This window comes from Culex quinquefasciatus, chromosome 2 (assembly GCF_015732765.1).
Source record: "Culex quinquefasciatus strain JHB chromosome 2, VPISU_Cqui_1.0_pri_paternal, whole genome shotgun sequence".
NCBI classification, from domain to species: Eukaryota; Metazoa; Arthropoda; class Insecta; order Diptera; family Culicidae; genus Culex; species Culex quinquefasciatus.
This window is the reverse complement of record NC_051862.1, coordinates 179,763,548-179,784,062: the sequence shown is the minus strand read 5'-3', so window position 1 is coordinate 179,784,062 and position 20,515 is coordinate 179,763,548. Positions and strand designations below refer to the sequence as shown.

At 35.3% G+C, this 20,515-nt stretch overlaps 1 protein-coding gene across 1 annotated transcript in view; it reads left to right on the top strand.

The window, feature by feature from the left end:
• LOC6043183 (mucin-5AC) overlaps nucleotides 1-16,395 on the top strand; it is a 56,357-nt gene extending 39,962 nt beyond the window's left edge. The window contains exons 7-11 of the mRNA XM_038255755.1: nucleotides 11,007-11,184; nucleotides 11,248-11,400; nucleotides 11,477-11,592; nucleotides 15,710-15,865; nucleotides 15,924-16,395. Of these exons, the coding sequence (XP_038111683.1) occupies nucleotides 11,007-11,184; nucleotides 11,248-11,400; nucleotides 11,477-11,592; nucleotides 15,710-15,865; nucleotides 15,924-16,084 (764 nt within the window). The 3' untranslated portion in view covers nucleotides 16,085-16,395. The remainder of the gene's footprint in view (nucleotides 1-11,006; nucleotides 11,185-11,247; nucleotides 11,401-11,476; nucleotides 11,593-15,709; nucleotides 15,866-15,923) is intronic.
• The last annotated feature ends 4,120 nt before the right edge of the window (nucleotides 16,396-20,515 follow it).

Genomic DNA, 20,515 nt, shown 5'->3' with positions numbered 1-20,515 from the left:
GCTCCCTAAGAGGAATGACACATCGACCGCATGCATGCACGCCCAAGATCTGGATTGTTGTTGCGCAGAACTCGTTCTGATGCTGTAACTCCGCGTCGTGCAGGCAGAGGATCCCCCTTGCTCATGACATAAATCAACTTTGCTACGGCCGCCCGGGACCGTAATGAGACCATTAAGTAAATACAAATAATTTATAACACGACGACGACGACGAAGAAGTCGTTCTCGCGGATGAAGCATTGTTACGGAGGTTCGATTCTGAACGACGCGAAGAAGCACGAGAGAGTGTGTTGTTGAACTGGTTTACTGGTCGACGATGATCTTGGCTGGAATGTGTTCCTTTTCAGCTGCTGCTGCAGGCGATAATTGATGTTGGTTATGCTTTATGTTGAGGAGTACCCGCCCGGAGCAGCGTTCGTGAGAGGGAGGTTTTCCATCAGAGATAAGGTTCGGGATGTTCTTTTCTTCGCCGTACATGCTGGGAGTGCCGTGTGTGTTGTGGCACATGTTTGGGGTCAAAGGATTATGCTTCTTGTGTTCTCGGATGTTGCTGTATCGTCGTGTTCCACGGTGTTGTGTTGAGTACACGCTGCTCAATATAGCTTGCAAGTGAATTAAATTGACTGGAACAAGTCAATGATGCGCTGGTTGGAGCTGGGAATCGGATGGGTTTCTGATATATCGAGGTAATAAATGTGATTTATTAGCAGCATAAACCTGTTGATTGCAGTTAATCGAATTTGCTGCGAATGAACTGATGCGAACTAAGATAGACACGGATTATTACGAGTGTTTGAAGACAATGAAAAAATCATTTTTGAGTAACCATTTTACCTAGATACAAAGAGAAGTCTTGCCTAAGCACTTTGTTGCGTGCATTCTGCTTTCCTCGATTTACTTCTGGTTCAACCTCTTCTTTTTTATTGATCTTATTCCAACTGGATTGTACAATTAGGTTTTACGCCGACTCGATTTGGAGGATAGAAAGGAGTGCACTGTTTACATGGACTTAGCACAGTTCGATGCGGTCGTCGATTTTGTTCGGGGAAATTCGTCGACAATCGACGAAGACCATGTAAACAGTGCACACGAGCTGTCAAATGAAGTCACGGTGTAAAACCTAATATAGCCTCTAGACGGGCTTTGATCTGAAAAATCGCCAAAAATCCATTTTCAACCAATTTTTGATCTTTAAAAATCATTGGGAAGAAGAATTTTTAAAATTTTAGAAATTTTTTCGGTTGGAAGTTTGACTTATTTTATGTGACAGTTTTTTAGGGGTCAAATTTGGCTGTATTTTTACTAAGGCTTCATCCATAAAGTACGTCACGCTAAAATCAGCCAAAATTTAACCCCTCCCCCTTTGTCACACTTTTCCTATACTTATAACATGCAATATTTTAAGTAAAAAGAAGTATGCATTATTTTTTGTAGTGTCCCAGACTATGCCTCTACGCATTTTTATACAATTTAAATGATGATGGTGCCATTCTATAGCAGAAAACGTGAAAAACAAGCAAAAAAATTAAAAAGTGACTATAAAAACCTGAAAAAATTAGACAGGCAAAATGTAATTATATTACGTGGTAGAATAGGCCAAACACTACCAAAAAAAACATAAACTAAACAAGATAAATGCAAATTAAAATACTAAAAATAAAGCAAGAAAAACACAAAACAAGAGAAGTGAAGTTTTTCGTAGAATAAAATTTGCACAAAATGACCTCCTAAACACGGGAAAAATAAAACCTTTCGAAAAAAAATGGGCAGTAGAGGGTTAAAAAAACTGTATTTTAAGCCCTATTTTATTTTTTTCAAAAGTGTTTCAAAATGCTGCTCCCAAAATAAAAAATTTGGTTTAAAAAGGCTTCCCTAGATTCAAACTGCATTAATAAACTTTTTCAAATGTACTTTTAATTGTTAAGAGAGATTTTGTTTAAATAAAAACATAATTTTTTGAAATATTTTTTTGTTTCATGATTTTTTGTGGATTCATATTTTAAAGGGGCGAAAACAAAAATAATAATTTAAAAATTAAAAAAAATATCACTAAAAATTTCATTTCCAAAATACTTTTTTTTTTCAATTTCCGTAATTTTATATAAGTTTGTTAGTTTTAAAAAGGTATCTTTTGTGCCAGAGATTAGGATGGTGCTAAATTTAGAACCGGAGAAAATTTTGATTTTAGCAAAAAAAATAAAAATAAAAAAAAACATGGTTTTTGTTTTCAAATTCATTTTGATGAACAAATTCTTATAAGCAATAGAAAATGACAAAAATATTTTTGCATAAAGTGTACAGTTTAATTTATAAGCATTCAATTACGATTTGAAAATATATTATTATAAGGAAAAGGTCGTATCCTGCAAAAACAATTTTCTCAAAAGCTGCTAAAACTTCCTACAATGTTTATTTTTATACTTTGTTAATCACACAACAAGTTGCTGCGATAAATCCTCTTAAATTTTCTGTTCTTTAAAAAAATATTTTTGATTGTCTTAAAAAAGTGTTTGAGCCCTTTTTAATATCAGACTTTTATTTAAAAAAATATATTTATAATATTTCCAGAATTCACCATGCCGAATTAGGGTGAAAAGAAAGCCTTTTTAAATTCTCTGTTCAGCTCCCTCCGTGTACGCACGAGAGCATGCAGCTAGTGCTCAGTGCTCCATCGTTTTTTCGATTTTTTTCGCCGTAATTGATTGTGGTTACCCGTGAGTTTGCTTCTCCAGCATGCCAAAGGCCGGCCGTGGCCGTGGCAGTTCGAGTGCGGCCTCGAAAAACCCGCGAAGTTCGTCTACCGGCCGTGTGCAAAAAGGTAAACAAACCAACGCCGTGTCGACCGCCATCGCGCAGGGGAGAGTGAGCGCAGAAGGCATCGACAAAAAGTTACTACATCCCGGATATGTTCCGAGATCACCAGTGCGAACCCGTTCAGGTACTTCCGGTGCCACGACCAGTGGCACATCAACATCCGCCAACATCCCCATCAGGAACGAGTTCCAGATGCTGAGCGACGACGAAGAAAACAACAACAACAACAACACCGACGGTAGCAGCACTACCGACGACGACGACGAAGACGATGGTCGTGCACGGAAAAAAGTGCTGACGTCAAAAAAGAACAATTCTCCAACGGAACGAAGACCACCTCCAATTTTTGTTTTGGACACGTTGGCGGACGATGTTGACGAGTTGCTGGAAGGCCTCGGATATTGTCTGAAAATCGGTAAGTCGGCAGTGCAAGTGATCACACTGAATAAAAAGAGCTTCGACCTGGTGTATGAAGAATTGAAGCGTAGCAACTTCACCTTCTACACATTCAACCCCGAGAAGCCCCCTGTTAAGGTCGTCTTGCAGGGTTATCAAGATCGTCCGATCTCCGACCTGAAGGGTCACCTTTCGGACGCCGGAATAAAACCGCGGGAGATTAAAGTGCTCTCGCGCAAGACAACGGTAACAGGTACACACATTGTACCTGTTGTACTTCGACCGCGGCACCGTCAAGATCCAAGACCTGCGGCGGACTAAGACGTTGGACGGTTTTGGGTAAACTGGCGGTTTTACACCAAGAACCCGACGGACGTAGCGCAATGCCACCGTTGCCAGAAATTCGGCCACGGCTCGCGGAACTGCAACCTCCGGCCCCGCTGCGTGAAGTGCGGTGAGTCACACCTCTCGGAGGCGTGCGCACTGCCACGAAAGGCGGGCTTGGGGGAAAACGCAGAAAAAACTAAGCCGCGCGTAAAGTGCGCGAACTGTGACGGCAACCATATCGGCAATTACCGCGGACGCATCGCGCGCAAGGCCTACCTCGAGGAGCAGGAAAAGAGAAAGAAGAAAGCAGCAGCGTCCCACCCTCCTCAGCGAAGTACGAGCGCAGCCGTTCCTGCAGCTGGACAGCTTACGGTTCCAGCGGAAAACTCAGCGTTCCCTCCTGGTTGGGGGCGTTCGTTCGCCAGCGTGGTCGCTGCCGGTAGCGGCAGTACGGCCCAGCAAGAAGTCACCGGGGAAGATCTCTTCACCCTGCCGGAGTTCTTTGCTCTCGCGGGGGAGATGATGACGCGGTTTCGGAACTGCCGGAACAAGGCAGAACAATTCCTGGCCCTTGGGGAACTGATGATCAAACACATCTACAAAGGATAAATTACCTGTGATCTAGATATAAGCTTTCTCTTCCTCTATCCCCTTTCCTTTGCAAATTCTGTAAGTTTTTTTTTATAGTTTTACTTACTCTTGCTAGTGCCTTAGTTAAAGAAATAATTGTTCCTAAATGGATTATGATGCAACACACAGCTGTAAGGAACTCCAAAACTCTGTTATGCACTTCAAAATAACTCATTGTATCTTGATTATTCACCAATAAAACCGAATTGAATTAAATTGAATTAAATTCTCTGTAACATTGAAAAAATCTCGAAAAGAAATAAGAAAATAAAACGTGAACTGCACAAATCCAGAGAAATACTAATGTAATTATTTTTTAGTCGGCAAATTCTTAGAAACCGGAGTATGAGTCGCTATATCTTACTATCTTAGAGTTGTTTTATTGGGTAAAAATTGATTTTTCGCCCAATTTTTTTTATTTTCGTGGAAAAAAGAGTTGATATTTAAATGTTTGAAAATTTCTGAAATTGATAGAAATTTCCAAATAATTGCAAGATATTATTTATATTTTCTGTTGAATATGCATTCGATCATAAAACTTTTCAAAAAGTTCAAATTTATTATTTGTTTATTTTTTTCAGGCCATTGAAAATGTATTTCCAAATTTGTATCATCCCCCTCAAAATTTTAATGAAAATCAGAAGAGATAATACTAAAAACCTGAAAAAAATTATTTAAAGATCAAAAATTCAGAATGCAAAAAAAAACAATTTAAACAGATTTTTTTACATGATGCTTGTGAAATCATTACTTTATATTTGTTTGTTAATGTACTGACCACAAACCAATACTTTCTAAATTATATTCTGTAAACTGTCAGTGGCTGATGCAAATATTTTTTTAAAATTTTTGTTCCTCGGCTCTGGTTTGGTGGTAAATAAAATTTGGAATAACAAGCTGTAGTCTAAAAATTTAATGAAAAACGGGTTTTAAAATGCATTTACAAAAGTTCAGTTGTTTTGCTATCATTAGTTTAAAAAAAAATCACGAAAACAAAAATTTAAGCGAAAAAAAACTTTTTGCGGTACTGTACATTGAAAATTTTCAATAATTCAATTTTAAACACAAACATGCTAAAAATGTTTCTTAACGCAGGGGAATGCATTTTAAATTGATTTTGGCTGATTTCGCAAAAATTTGTATTGCAATTTTGTAGTTTTTTGAACTTTTAAAAATATTTTTTCCATCCTTTTATGTGCGCTTGTATTGTATTTTCTTTCTTTATTAGCGTCAATTAATTGAATCACAAATTATTTTACTATTTGTGACGTGTTTTTTTTTTTAAAGCAAAGCAATCCACTTTAATGACCCCCGGGTCTATTGTGGTCTCTGTTGCAAATTTCTGCTCATTACTAGGCGTCCGAAGGTTATGTGTGGTGAGTCACTCAAAACCTCTTTTACGTTAATGGACCGACGTTTTACTTCCCCATCCGATAGAAGGCATTAATAAAAACCATGGCAGCCACATCATAAAAGAAATTTGGTTGTCTTCATAACTTATTTTTATTAGGTCCTTTTAGGTGCTGTGACTTTATTTTTACTTGGAAAATATTATACACTTTTTGCAATATCATACAACAAGTACTAAAAATTAGTAGTGGAAACCAAACCAATAATAATATGTTCTGCTATATTCTTATAAATTTCATAACTTATACGATTTTAAACTAAAAACTAAAGCATTTTGATAAGCCCTGGGATTCTAATCAAACTTGCAATCTGCACTCGTTCCTGCTCACAACTTCCAGAATTAGCATTTCAATTCCTCCAGAACCCTCTTTCCTCTTTTTCCAACAGTAAAGGGCACAATGTAAATGACCCACACACACACACACACATGCATCACAGTCCAGTCTTGCCCACCAGTCGAGAATATGGTTCAGGATCAACTTTGATTATTATGCAGTCACGTCCCGCTCTCGTTCCCATCCACTCCGTCACGGACTTCACCCGGCTGCAACATCTGGTGGTGGTCTCGACTCCACTGGACTGCTGGACCCAATCATGCACAGAACGTGGTCCCATGTGGTTTTGAGCCCGCCATGGGCGTGTGCGGGGAGGGATTATTTATGAATTGTTGAAAGGCCTTAAGCCGGGGATATTAAAGCTAAATCCCCTTTGGACAGCCCCGGCTTATCGAATGTTGACAGTAGCTAATGAAGATTGACCGAGCACAAATGGGGGACCTCTTGGCAATTGGTTTTGCAGTGTTGAGTTCTGATGGGATTTCAAAAATTAATTAAGGTGATATGACAACTGATATGGTTTGCAAATTGACTGATTAATTTAATTTGAGTTAACAGTTAATTTGATCAGTTTTTGGGAAATTGTTTAAACAATCAATCAATTATCGACTATTTTTTCAATAATGAAAATAGCTTTAAATTTTGATGAATTCCCATTCCCAAACATCAATTAATCCCCTACTGCGCAAATCCGATCCCAAATCATCCCCTAATGACGTGAAAATTGCCCACTTCAAAATTCCTTCAAGGAGTCTCCCAAGTCCCGATGCTCGTCAAGTTGCCTCGTCCATCCAAACTCGTTGAGTGCTCTCCCAGCAGTGGCGAAGATGATCGGCGGCGCGATGATTAGCAAAACCAACTTAGAACAACAACAACAAAAAACGACCTCTCGTGCGCGGAAACTCCCACCTCGAAGCTACTTTAAAAACCTTCCCTCCTGCTTGAGACTCTGATTTTGTTGACCCCCGGCTCGTTCAGGGCATGTGATGTGATCCAATCGTTCGTCAGGTTGTGCTTGCTCGCTCCCCCCTCGTTCTATTGACCTCCAAAATGCGAAATCTGCTTCCTCAGCGTTGTCTTAGTCGTCGTCATCGTCTTCGAATTAACCCTGTGATAGCAGAGTCTCAATTGTAAACTACGCTTAATTTGACACATTAAATTAAAAAAAAGCGTATGTAAATATATCGTTTCTTCAAATAATTATTTTCTTTAAATTTGAATTTAAATTCAAAATTTACTCGATTTTTTATGTATTTAGGATTACTTTCTTTTTTTGTACAACAGTTTCAACAGGGTTGTCAAATCTTTCAACTAAAAATATCAACTACGTTTTATATTGTACAAATTTCAACAATATTTAAAAAAATGCTTCTGTTTTTGGTAGAAATAGAGTTTACAGTTCATTTTGCAAAATATCCTCTGAAAATATGTTCAACTCTTCAAAATAAAAGTTACAGTAAGCAATAGTAAATGTTTTTTTTTATTTAGATGTAATACAGCATAATTTGTTTTTCTTTACAAGTCTCCATACAATACGGGCCTGGTCATACAAAATGAATACGTAAATATAAATCAGTATCCTCAGATGGGATTTTATGATCGATTTGGTGACTTGGGCAATGTTGTAGGTCAGACTTTTTCGGAAAAAATAGGCACAAGGAAAAAAATCGATTCCATGTTGGGAAATTAAACTTTTGTTGAAAAATTTTGATCTTTTAATAAAAAAAAAAATAGAAATTTTAAAGCTTTGCCTTTTCAAAAGTTTTGCATAAATACTTCAAAACCTGTTTTATCAAATGAAGTATTAATGATTCTTTATTTTTTATTTCTTTCACGACGTCATTTATCCCCAGTACAAAATAAGATAATTTTGCAATAGGGGCAGGTGGGACAAGACGACCATATGGGGCAAGAGGAACAATCGCTCGTACGGCCGAAATTCTCACAATTTTGATTATTTCCAGTATGAGGAATTGTTGCTAGCATTGCAATTAGCTGATTCTACTACCACATAAATGCTAAAACAACGTAAACGCCACGGGGCATAAGATTTAATGAAGTTTTTTCAAAACCTTTGTTTTCTTATAATATTTGGAAAGTACAAAATAAGGCTTAGGGTTCGTTTTAAGGCTAATTTTATCAAAATGCTATTTTTCTTGATCAGTAGTGTCCCTATCAATGACTTGCACCTATTATAAAGTATGATTAAACTTTTGGTTATTTTTGTTGAGAGCTTTTAAAGAATCTTGTTCAGGTGGGGCAAGTGTACCATATGGATTTTTAGTATGGAAAAAATTACGAATTGCTGCAACAACATATTTTATTGGGAAATAAATACATGAAAGTACTTAAAAACTGATAAACAATTGTTAAAAAAAAAATTGTCCATACAAAATATAGTGATATTATGGAAATTTACTATTTATCATCTAAGTAATATTTTGTTTCGTAAAAACGATATTTTTTTTGTAAAATATTATTATTTAATCTAAAAATGGAAGAAACCTTTCAAATACATTCTAATCTGATGTATTTAAGTGATAACAGTTCAATTGTTAGCAAATTAACATGTTTTTCCATGCATTGTTCTTCTTGCCCCAACGGGTTGTTCGTCTTGCCCCACTAGTTGAGTAGAACGTACGGAAAATCAAAAAAATTAAAATCATTTTTTTACATTAAAAAACTGGATTTTTGAAAAAACTTGTTCTAACAAAGTCTTAGTCAAGACCTAGAAAAAGATGATTATAATAAAATCCGACAGATTTTTTTAACTTTTTTATGGGTTATAACGAGCATTTATTTAGCTTGTTACACTTGCCCCACTTTCCCCTAGCACAAAAAGTCATAATAATTTGGCAGTTTTGCTTATTTTTTTTTCAAAAACAGTGAAAACGTTTTTAAGGATGCTATCTTCTTATTCCAAAATGTGTGAACTTACGAATGCAATTCTTCAAGAAAATTAAATGTAAAAATAGTCAAACTCTATTGTAAATTGTTTTGTAGATAGTACTTTGGGTGAATAATAAAATAATATTTCGATAGTTTCCGATATTTTTTTTTAATTTTTGTAACAAAAATCTAAGTTAAAAAGCCCTGGTTGATATGCACCGTAAAACAACAAACAAGTATTGCTTCACCTCAATAGTTTAAAAACATAATTTTCAGTTTATAGTTGAAAAAACCGTATCTTTTATTTTTTGACCTGCTTTGAATATTTTGCGAACAAATCTGAATTTGTTTTGAAAATTGACTTTTAATTAAATTAAATTTATGTTTGATAAGGTATTTATATGGCTCAATCAAACTTATTATTTTTTTGTGCACCGGTCAAAGTAACGAGAAGGAGGAGCGATTTGAAATTCCAATTCAAAATTTGAAAGCAAAAGTTATCACAAACTGCTTCTTTAATTATGGAAGTTCTGCCTCTGTCAATAGTTTGCCAAGAATCTAAGAATTCATTATATTTTTTTGAGATTTGAAAAAGTTTAAAAGTTTAATTTGATTAAAAAAATAAAAATGTATTGCTATGCATTGTATTTTCAGCAGTTTTATATCAATTGTACAAATTTTTGTTTCAATAGAAATATAAGAAGTTTATAATATGCAGATCAGGCAACCTTGTATCAAATGAAAGACACTTGCTTTTCAAAATTGGATCTCACTTATCTGTATTTAAATTATACCGGAATGCATAATCCAACCTATAAAGAAAATCTGACAATTTTAACTTCGCTCACCTAAGCGAAATGAAAAAAAAATGTAATTGTTTCCATAAAAAAGCAACATGATATTTTTTTTTCTTTTAATATAATTTTGACAAGCTTGTGATTTTTTTAAGCGGTACACTTAAATGATAAGTTTTTTTTTTTATTTTTGGGTATCGTCCTGAAATGTATTTTTTTTATAGTAAATAAAAAAAAATTGTTGCAATGCATACCGGTGATTTTTTATCAATACAGTCCAGACTTAATTATCCGAAGTTCGATTATCAAAAAGTATGTATGGGACTTCGTATAATTTAATCATGAAAAAAAATGCTTTTCGTTTCGTTTTTTTTTTTATTTTCCTACTTTTAACATCAAATTTGAGTTCTGCGACCCCATAATAGTCAATTTAAATATTAAATTACAAAATTGCATTTTTTTACAATATTTACCGCCTTTTGACCGACATCTTGGATTTAAAAATTCTAAAACACTTTAGAGTAGTTTATGGGTCCTACTCTAAAGAAGACAGCGATTTTATTATCCGAAGAGTAATTTTTCCAAGGTCTTCGGATAATAAAGTCTGGACTGTATCAAATTTTGTCAGAAAAAAAATCATTTTCATGATAAAACATTTTATTTAATTTTTAAATTATCATTATTAGGAATAGCTGTCAAAATTATATTTTGAGAATGGTCATAAAGAAGATGCTAAAAAATTTCTGTTAAAATCTAAAAAAAAACTCCAAAGTTGGAATATTTTGGGAAAATTCTTTAATTTGTAGCATTCAAGATTGAGGGTTAATCTATATGCTTAACCTCTAATAGCATGCGCAGCCTCACACAAGCTAAACACGATCAAAGATAAATCTGCGAGCGCGCGCGCTCAAACGAAAGGGAAATTAGGTACCCGCCCCCTACTTTGTCCGCGTCAGACTACCCCCATCTCTCGAGCGTAGCCTCTTCTATCCAATTTCGAAGACAGTTCGTAGAACTTGGCTCAAATTGTCCCGCCATTCCCACGCCGCTGAAGAAGGGCAATAAATCGCGTATCAGATCAGATTAAGCCTGGTTGCTACCACTACTAGGAGGGCTCAAATCAATAACTCCTTCCGCGGCTCTTTCGGGCAGAATCAACACTCGGCAATCGGTACAAATTAATCTCACAAGCTCTCGAGCAATTACCGAGTCATCGCTGAAGCGCGATGCTGGAACAGGTTTCCGAGCCGTGCAAACCCGTCTCCCCAAACAGATTGGAACGAACGCTCCGCGGGTTCTGAGCTATTCTGGGGGGTTTCTTCCGAGGAATCTTCGTTTAATTACCCCCGATCGTAACTTTGTACTATGGCCGTCAACGCCGCTCTAAACTCGACTCTTCTCGTTCTGGCAGTTTGCGGCAAGCGCATGTTCCCGGAACCTCGGATTGTCGGCGGCACGAAGGCGGCCTTCGGACGGTGGCCCTGGCAGATCTCGTTGCGCCAGTGGCGAACTTCGACCTACCTGCACAAGTGCGGCGCGGCGCTGCTGAACGAGAACTGGGCCATCACGGCGGCTCACTGCGTGGACAAGTGAGTTCTGTGGGATTTTCGTGTAATTTCATAAATTTAATTCTGAAAATTTTACCTCCTCAGTGTCCCCCCGTCGGACCTACTGCTGCGACTCGGCGAGTACGACCTGGCCCTGGAGGAAGAACCGTACGGTTACCAGGAACGGCGCGTCCAGATTGTGGCCTCCCATCCGCAGTTTGACCCGCGGACGTTCGAGTACGATTTGGCGCTGCTGAGGTGAGTGTGTTCGGTTTCGATTGATTTTTATTAAATTAGAATGGGAATTTCATCGTTGTTTTCGTTTTATTTTCAGGTTCTACGAGCCGGTGGTGTTCCAGCCAAATATCATTCCGGTTTGTGTACCGGACAACGACGAGAACCATATCGGACGGACGGCGTTCGTCACCGGGTGGGGACGGCTGTACGAGGGTGAGTATTTTAGATTGGAGGAAATATCTAGACAACTCTACAAACATTTTGCATGATGATGCAAGTTCCAGAGTTTTTAAAATGCATTATTAACAGTCAAGTTTGCATTAGATTTTTTTTTACCTTGAATTGGATAATTCTGATTCGGCGAACAATCAAAAGAAAAATGTTTATTTTTTCGCATTTTCATACTACAGTGAGACCTCTTTTTACGCGGTGCGTTACGTTTTTCAAATTTGTCGATATTGTTGGAACGACGCAAAATTTTTGCAATCTCTTAAAAGTAAATTGTAGGTTTTGTTCAGATCTACAAAACGCTTTTTGGAGCTTGCAAAAGTATTGTATGGTTTTAGAAAAATCGACGAAATAAAAAGCGTAACGCCATCGCGTAAAAAGAGGTTTCTCTGTACCTAGGTACTGTGTTAAGAAGGTCATTTTTAGCAACTTTTGTTCTACTAAAAACTTTTCTTCTCTTGTTTTATATGTTTCTTGTTTCATTTTTAGTATTTTAATTTGCATTTATCATGTTTAATTTATGTTTGTTTCTGATAGTATTTGACTTACTCTTCCACCTCCTATCATTACCTTTTGCCTATCAAGTCTTTTCATGTTTTTACAATAACTTTTTAAATTTTTTGATACTACAAAAATTACTGCATACTTATTTTCACATATTATAGGGGAAATGTTAGTAAGAAACACAGCCAAATTTTACTTAAGAAAAAAATATTTTTTTAACATTGGCAAAGTAACATAAAACAAGTAACACTTTCAACCAAAGAATTTTCTTAAATTTTATGAGTTCTTTTTCCAATACTTTTTAAAATTCAAAACTTGGTTGAAAAAATTATTTTTGGCGATTTTTAAGATCGAAGCCCGTCTAGAAAACTTTGAATTATGGTGTCAAACGCTCCAAGTTTTTTTTTCAAACTGCATGTCTAAAGTTTAAAACTAATGTTTGCAAAACTATTGGGCTAGTGAAAAATGCATTTTATTACAATTTTTCCTTTAAAATGTTAAAACCGCGGCTATTAATTTCAATTTTCCCACTTTTTTAAATTGGTCTTTTCACACTTGTATTGCGATCTCCGGGAAATGGAAGCGAAATTCCAAAACCAGTTAGAAGCATCTTGAAGGGTTTGTTGAGTTTGACAAAGCGTCATAATTAACTCATTTTCGACCAAAACTGTTGTTGCCACAATGTGCTATCGAAGATTTGTTGATGTTATAACTGATTCCTGAAATACGATTAAATTTTAAGATAAATGAGTTTTTCTCAAATTCTACTATAAATGGACTATAAAGTCATAATTTGTCGACTGTTAATATCTCGGGAACTATTATTTCGCTCTTCAAATCCAAAGTGAACAGAAATGAAATATTTTTGTCTCAATCAAATTTATTTAATTCAATTAAAATAACTTCTTGGAAATACTTCTTAAAGACTTATCAATTTTAAAATTCCTGAGAACAAACACTCCAAACGTAAATTTTGCAATTAGCGTAATTTAGCAATTAGAGTGATTATGGTGCAGTACAAACATCGATGAGCATTTTTCATAAATTGACCGTTTTTCTATTTAAAATTTAATAGCAAGATAAATTAGATTTTCAAAGGTCAACGCACACTTTATTGAAAGTTTTTGCCTGATCCCTTCAGCATTTATCCGAAAAATGCAGAAGCATTTTTAGTGGGAATTAAAAAATCAAGAGTAAACCTTTTATAGTTAATTCTAAAATGATTCATGAAAAGATAAACTTTTATATTTTTTGGATTTCTATAAAAAAAATGACACCGCGTTATTAATAAAACGTAATAGTCAAAAAAATATTTTAATGGATTCATAGATATTATTTATTCATTTATTTTTCTAAATGACGGTAGCCATATCAAGGATTAGTGAATTATCTAAACATCTAAAAAAGAAAAGAATCAGTCATAAAAAAAATCGGAATCAAGATTTAATAAACACTAGGATGATTTCAGATATTCTTCCAGCAAACATAATTTCAATTTCTGTGAATTTAGTTTTTTTCTCATTTCGATTTTATTGGTGAATAATCAAGTTACAACTAGTTCTTTTGCAGTACATAACAGAGTTTTGTAGTTCCTTGCAGCTGAATTTTACATAATGATCTATTTTGGAGCAATTATTGTTGTTGACTGAGGGAGTTAGTAAGAAGAGTAAGAAAGAATAAAAAAACATGATAAAATTGCAAAGGAAAGAAAAAGAAAAAGGAAAAGCTTAAAAGTAGATATTTTGTCTTTTTGTTTGTATAGTTTTAGCACGCATTCAATCTCTATAGAGCAGTTCTCTATGGAATCGGTATTTTTTCTTTAATTTTAATTTTTGTATTTTTCAATCGGGCTGAAACTTTTTTGGTGCCTTCAGTATGCCCAAAGATGCCATTTTGCATTATTAGTTCGTTCATATAATTTTCCATACAAAATTTTCAGCTAACCATACAAAAATGATATGTGAAAATTCAAAAATCTGTATCTTTTGAAGGATTTTTTTTATCGATTTGGTGTCTTCGGCAAAGTTGGACACTGAAAAAAACTGACACTGATACACGGTGAAAATTTTTTTGATGATTTTTTATTTCACTTTTTGTCACTAAACTTGATTTGCAAAAAAAAACTATTTTAATTTTTTTATTTTCTGATATGTTTTAGAGGACATCAAATGCCAACTTTTCAGAAATTTCCAGAATGGGCAAAAAATCTTTGACCGAGTTATGATTTTTTGAATCAATACATTTTTTTTATAAATCGAAATATTGGTCGCAAATTTTTTTCATTTTGCCTTCCTCACTGAGGTAAGGCTATAATCCTGCTCTAAAAATAAACTTAGTATAAAAACGTCGTAGACCCACCTTCACGTATACATATCGACTCAGAATTGAAAACTGAACAAATGTCTGTGTGTATGTGTGTGTGTATGTGTGTGTGTATGTGTGTGTGTATGTGTGTGTGTATGTATGTATGTGACCAACAAACTAGCTCATGTTTCTCGGCACTGGCTGAACCGATTTGACCCGAACCTGTTGCATTCGACTTGGTTTAGGGTCCCATAGATCGAGTTTTATACAGATTGAAGTTTCGATAAGTAGTTCAAAAGTTATGTATAAAAATGTGTTTTCACATATATCCGGATCTCACTTAAATGTATGTAAATTATGTCCGGATCCACCATCCGACCCATCGTTGGATAGGTTATCAAAAGACCTTTCCAACGAGTCCAAAACATTGAAGATCTGGCAACCCTGTCTCGAGATATGGTCACTTAAGATATTTATGTACTTTTTTATTCCGGATCTAAAAAATAGATAAAATTTGTGTACAAGCCCATCAAATCAGCCATTTTTGGTAATGAGTGAGGAAGGCTCCAACCACATAGGTGGATTAAGTTAGTTTTTCGATGTAAAATCGAATTTGCAATCAAAAAGTACTTTAGTGATATTTTGATAAAGTGCACCGTTTTCAAGTTATAGCCATTTTTAGGTAACTTTTTTCAAAACAGTCGCAGTTATTCATTTTTTAAAATTAGTGCCAATGTTTGCCCACTTTCGAAAAAAATAGTTTTGAAAAGCTGAGAAAATACTCTATATTTTGCTTTTCCGAACTTTGTTGATACGACCTTTAGTTTTTTTTCATAAAATTATTTTAATTAGGTCCTTTTCGGTACTGGGACCTGGTTAGGATACGACCTTCTTCTAATGTCGATATCTCAGCAACTAATGGTCCGATTTTCAATGTTAAAATATGAAACATTCGTGAAATTTTCCGATCTTTTCGAAAACAATATTTTCAAAAATTTAAAATCAAGAGTAACATTCTTCTTATGTCAGAGGGAATGTATGAACAAGTTTCATTCAAATAAAAATACAGAATATTCATTGGGTTCTTATTCAATGTTTATCGGTTGCGTTCGTTTACAATTAAATAACAAGGGAGTTTTATTAGGTACTCTTATAAAACTTACTTATGATGCACGTCCAGCTCTTAAAAATGTGACAGAAGTTTTACTATAAAAATATTCCAACGCAGTATTCAAATCTTAGATCTTCAAATCAAATTATAAACCAAATCTAAATCATTTTTTTCCTTTTTCAGACGGCCCTCTGCCCAGCGTGCTGCAGGAGGTGACCGTACCGGTGATCGAGAACAAAATCTGCGAGACCATGTACCGCAGCGCGGGCTACATCGAACACATCCCGCACATCTTCATCTGCGCCGGCTGGAAAAAGGGCGGCTACGACTCCTGCGAAGGTGAGTTTCCTTCAATTTCAAGTCGTTCACAACCTCAACATTTTAAACCCAATTTCAGGTGACTCCGGTGGCCCGATGGTGATCCAGCGGCCGGACAAGCGCTTCCTGCTGGCCGGCGTCATCTCCTGGGGCATTGGCTGCGCGGAACCGAACCAGCCGGGCGTGTACACGAGGATATCGGAGTTCCGGGACTGGATCAACCAGATACTGCAGTTCTAGTGAGGGTGTGACGCACACCCTCCGCCGCGCTATGTACGTACAACGAGAGCTGTTTTAGGACAATTAAGAGAGATGCATTTCGAAAGGCCGAAAAGCCGAATGTGCAGTGTTCAGTATTGTGAAGGAAGTGGCGGCAGGAGAGTTGTTGATTTGTTTTTAATTGGCTTAGGTGTCACCAGAAATGGAAACATTGATCTGTCGATGAAATCGGAAAAAACATAGAAGAAATTCTAAATCGTTACAGAAGTTGGTATTTCATCGATAGATCGATACAGTAGACAAAATATTAGCTGGATAAAGGGGTCAATCTTTTAAACAAAAAAAAACCTTTTATTGTGAAGGTCGAAAATCGCTCAAAGCAAACAACCAGTGAACGAAAACACCTCAAAATTGTACTCGTTAAACTAATTAACATAAAAAAACAGCAGAGCTAAATGCTTTTAACGACACGAGAGACCAATCGCGAGATGTAGTGAGTGAGAGAGGTTTAAAAGCGAAAATCGCTCCAACTGTATGATCGAGAACATAAAGCTAGCAACTGTGCGTGATTGTTTTTAATGTTTAGACAGTCTAATTTTTCTCTAAGTTGTGATAAATGCGGTTGTGAGTGAATGCGAACCGGTGTGACTGAGAAGTGAAACAAATTTAGTAGTGCGTGCTGTAGAGAGGAGATAGGTTTTAAATTAATCAAACACTATTTATTTATTTATATTCATAACAAGTACATTTTAAAACAAGCACAGCTACAGCAAAAAAGGAAGCACACGAATCATTCAGCATTTCATCGCAGAAAAAAACTCAAGGCTTTTACTCCGAAATGAGGAGGTTTTTAAATGCAAAACGAGAGTACTAATTATGCTCAGAGAAAGAGAGAAGAGCTTGCAGGAGTCAAAGTGACTCGATTGCTACAGATTGAAAGTAAATTGTTTGTAAATAGTTAGTTGCTAAGGATTGGAACAAAAAAAGTATATTGAATTTTTGTACAATATTTATGAGAATAAAACATATTTTTGATTTGAGTTAAAAACGCCAAAACAGTGTTATTTTATTATCCGAAACACAGGGAACTCTGTTTCTGGGGCTCCGTGGCGCGGTGGTAAGCGGCTTCGGCTGCCGATCCCTAAGTTGCTATGGGGCACGGGTTCTTTTTTTTCTCATAAAATTATTTTTATTAGGTCCTTTTCGTTACTGGGACCTGGTTAGGACCGAGTCGGCTTTTGTAATTACCTTTTTTCTTAAAGCTTAGAGTAGGGAAGAGATAACTAGCTTTTTTGTTTTGTCAGATTAGTATTTTTTATTTAAAAAAATGATTTTGCTCCTTTTTTAATACTGTGAAATTCAGTTTTTTAATGTACTTTCTAAACAACTGCAATTACATTGTTTATGCGATTTTTTCGAGAAGGATAAATTGTATTGAAAAAAATTTAAATTCAATAAATAGATTTTTTAAATAAAGGAAGGGAAAATACATAGAAAAAACGTAAAGGTCATTTCTTTTGATAGACTTTGCCTTTTTGAGATTTTATTAAATAAAAGAAGGTAAAATTGCTTTAAAACATAATTCTTGTCCCTTTTTAGGTAAGATTAAAAAAAAAAGCTTACAAATCTAATTGCTTAATATTTATACAAGGGCAAAACTTACAAAATTTTATCAGGTTAATTTTTTAATAAAAAAAAAATGGCGTGAACAAATTGTTGCAAAATATTTCAAAAGAAAATTAAACAAAATTAAGAGACTTTTAATTATTTAATTAAAAAGCTTTATTGAGAATTCTTATAAAAAAGGAAAAAAACATCTATTGGGAGAAAATAACAGCGATACTTGATTTTTTGAAAATCAAATAATCTGTTAGTTAAAAAACTGTAAATTATCATTCAAAACAAAACAAAAATGGCAAAAATATAACTTTCTCTGATGGTTTTTGAACGAGTTATGCCAAACCTTGCTAATGCCTTGAGCCAATTATGCCAAACGTCCATTATGCCAAGTGTCCATCTGGAAAATTCGTTATGCCAAATGCCCTTTATGCCAAATGGTGTACACCCAAACTTTTGCTGGGATTTCTATGGCATCGCCTGATGCTTATAGAGTAAGGAATACGCCTAGTGGGTATGCAATTGAATGCCACCGTGATGTATTTGTAACAGTGTTGCTGGTCATCCAAATCTGTTGGTATTGATAAAAAGAAGCCTAGATTTTTTTTTTAATTTAATGTTAATTAAATTTATTAATTAAATAAAATTGTTCAACATTGAGATCTGATGAAAAGTAATATCTGTGGTACCAACATTTGAAAATTGAGGTGTATTTGAATGATAACTTACTAAATTTCATTTTTCCTAATTATATTTTTGTGGCTTCACCTCAGCAGTGCGAGAAAAAATCTTATATTTTTGTTCAACGCAAGGTGACGAGTTCAATCATTGCCATGAGTTTTTATTTGACGGTATAAATTTCGCTTCGTTTACAATTTTTCTCACAAAATTCATTCAACAAGTTGTTTACAATAGTTCCCCACACGTGTTGATACTTTTTGAAAAAGTATCTTCCTTGTATTACATACTATAGTTTAAATAAAAAGATTGACACTTAAAAAAAACAGAAAAGAGCTTAAAAATTACTGCCCATGATTTCCCTCTCGCACAATTCGGCTGATCAAAGAAAAGTGATAACAAGCCATTTCATTGGTTTAACATTTCCTTTTTTTCCAGCGATTGAATGGGCACGTGATCGACTGCAGATTTTCCGCTGGGCTCCACTGATTTGCAACAATTTGTGCAACAACAGCAGCGGCCTTCACAACAATTGCTGCAAAATTTCTCCAGCTTTTTCTTCCGCGAGCAAATATCGAGCAAAAAACGCTGCCAGGAAAAATCGTGTCAAACAGTTTTCACGGCAAAATTGTTCACAGTTAATTGAAAACAGTGAAAAAGCTATGCTGCAACATTGGCCCTGAAGGCTTTATCTATTGTTTGCTTCTTGAATGAAATTACTTTGCATAAGAGTTTAAGGGGTGGTGCAAAACACCTTCTCTCCACATCATCATCATCAATGCAGGGATGAATTGAATTGCTGATGAAGTCATTTTTTGTGAGCTTTTCCACGCACTACTAGGAATGGTACTTTTCCTCACCATTTATGAACTCATCACGTACGAGTGACTTTTTTTGTTGGACGAACCAACTTTGTAAAAGTTTCTCACTTTGATGCAGTTTGTTGAAAAAGAACTCACTCAAGCTCCTGGGAGGGGGCATTGCTCCACTGTCGAGAGGATGAGTTTCCCTCTTATAGTCGGTACAACCAATTTCCCCCACAGACCCACTAATGGGCTCTCGCGCCAACTCAACAAGTGTGTGCACTTGGTCGTATGCTAATATTATGAAGCTTTTGCTGCTCTTCATCGAGCTACTTTTTTTCGACATCATCCATTTCATTTGAACGGTAAGATTTGTAGGTTCTTTGGAAATATGAATTTCATGTTTTCATGTTTGATTAAGATAAATTTGATTTTATTTTAAGTTGCTTTCCAATTTTTTTCTAGTAATTTAGGAAAATAAATACACAGAAAAAAATTATGGTAATATTCATCAGGAAATGGTGACAGATTTTGTGTCGAAAAAAATGGGTAAAATTACATTAGGCATTGGTAAAAATTCATCAGTTTTTCATGAATATTCATCAGGTTCACATTTTTACACATTTTTTATGTAATATTGATCAAAAAAAGAGGTAATATTCAACCTACCAAATTTTCAACCTTCCAAAATTTAACTTTTTTTTCTGTGTAGAATAAATTGATTACTAAAATAAAATTGAAGTTAAACACATGATTTGATATCAACAAGTGCAAATAGATCGATACAAGTTCACAGAGAACTGCTTCAAATCCTACTCAGACGAGCCAAAGTCGCAGCAGCGACTTGTGTGTGAAAATTTCGTGCTGGAAATGCAAATATTCGGAGAAATGAACTTGAGCAAACACGAGAGCCTCGCAGAGCCCGCCGCTAGCAGCACTGATATCGGACTTAAAAAAGTACAGATAAAATAAAAAAACTTCGACGACGTGCACCAAATCGAAAGTGAAAATGTATGTTATATTTATTTATTTATTTTTTGCTTTGGACTCAAGTGTTCAAATAAAAAAAAACATTTTATTTTTTCAACCCAAAACTAGTTCAAACTATCAAACCAGCGAAATTGATGCCAAATAGGTCCAAAATAGGTACCCCTCATAATAACATTTGTCATTTCGAAACTGTTTCCGTCTTGATGGTCATATGGTGATAGCGGGATAGTAATTGCAGGTATTGTTGCTGTTGGCTGGACAAGTGGCGAGTTAAAGTGTCATTGTGTATTGTTTTGTTTTTTTTTTACTGGTCGATCGCCGGGCTCGAAAGTTTTGCGTGAGGACTGATAATGGGAATACCTTT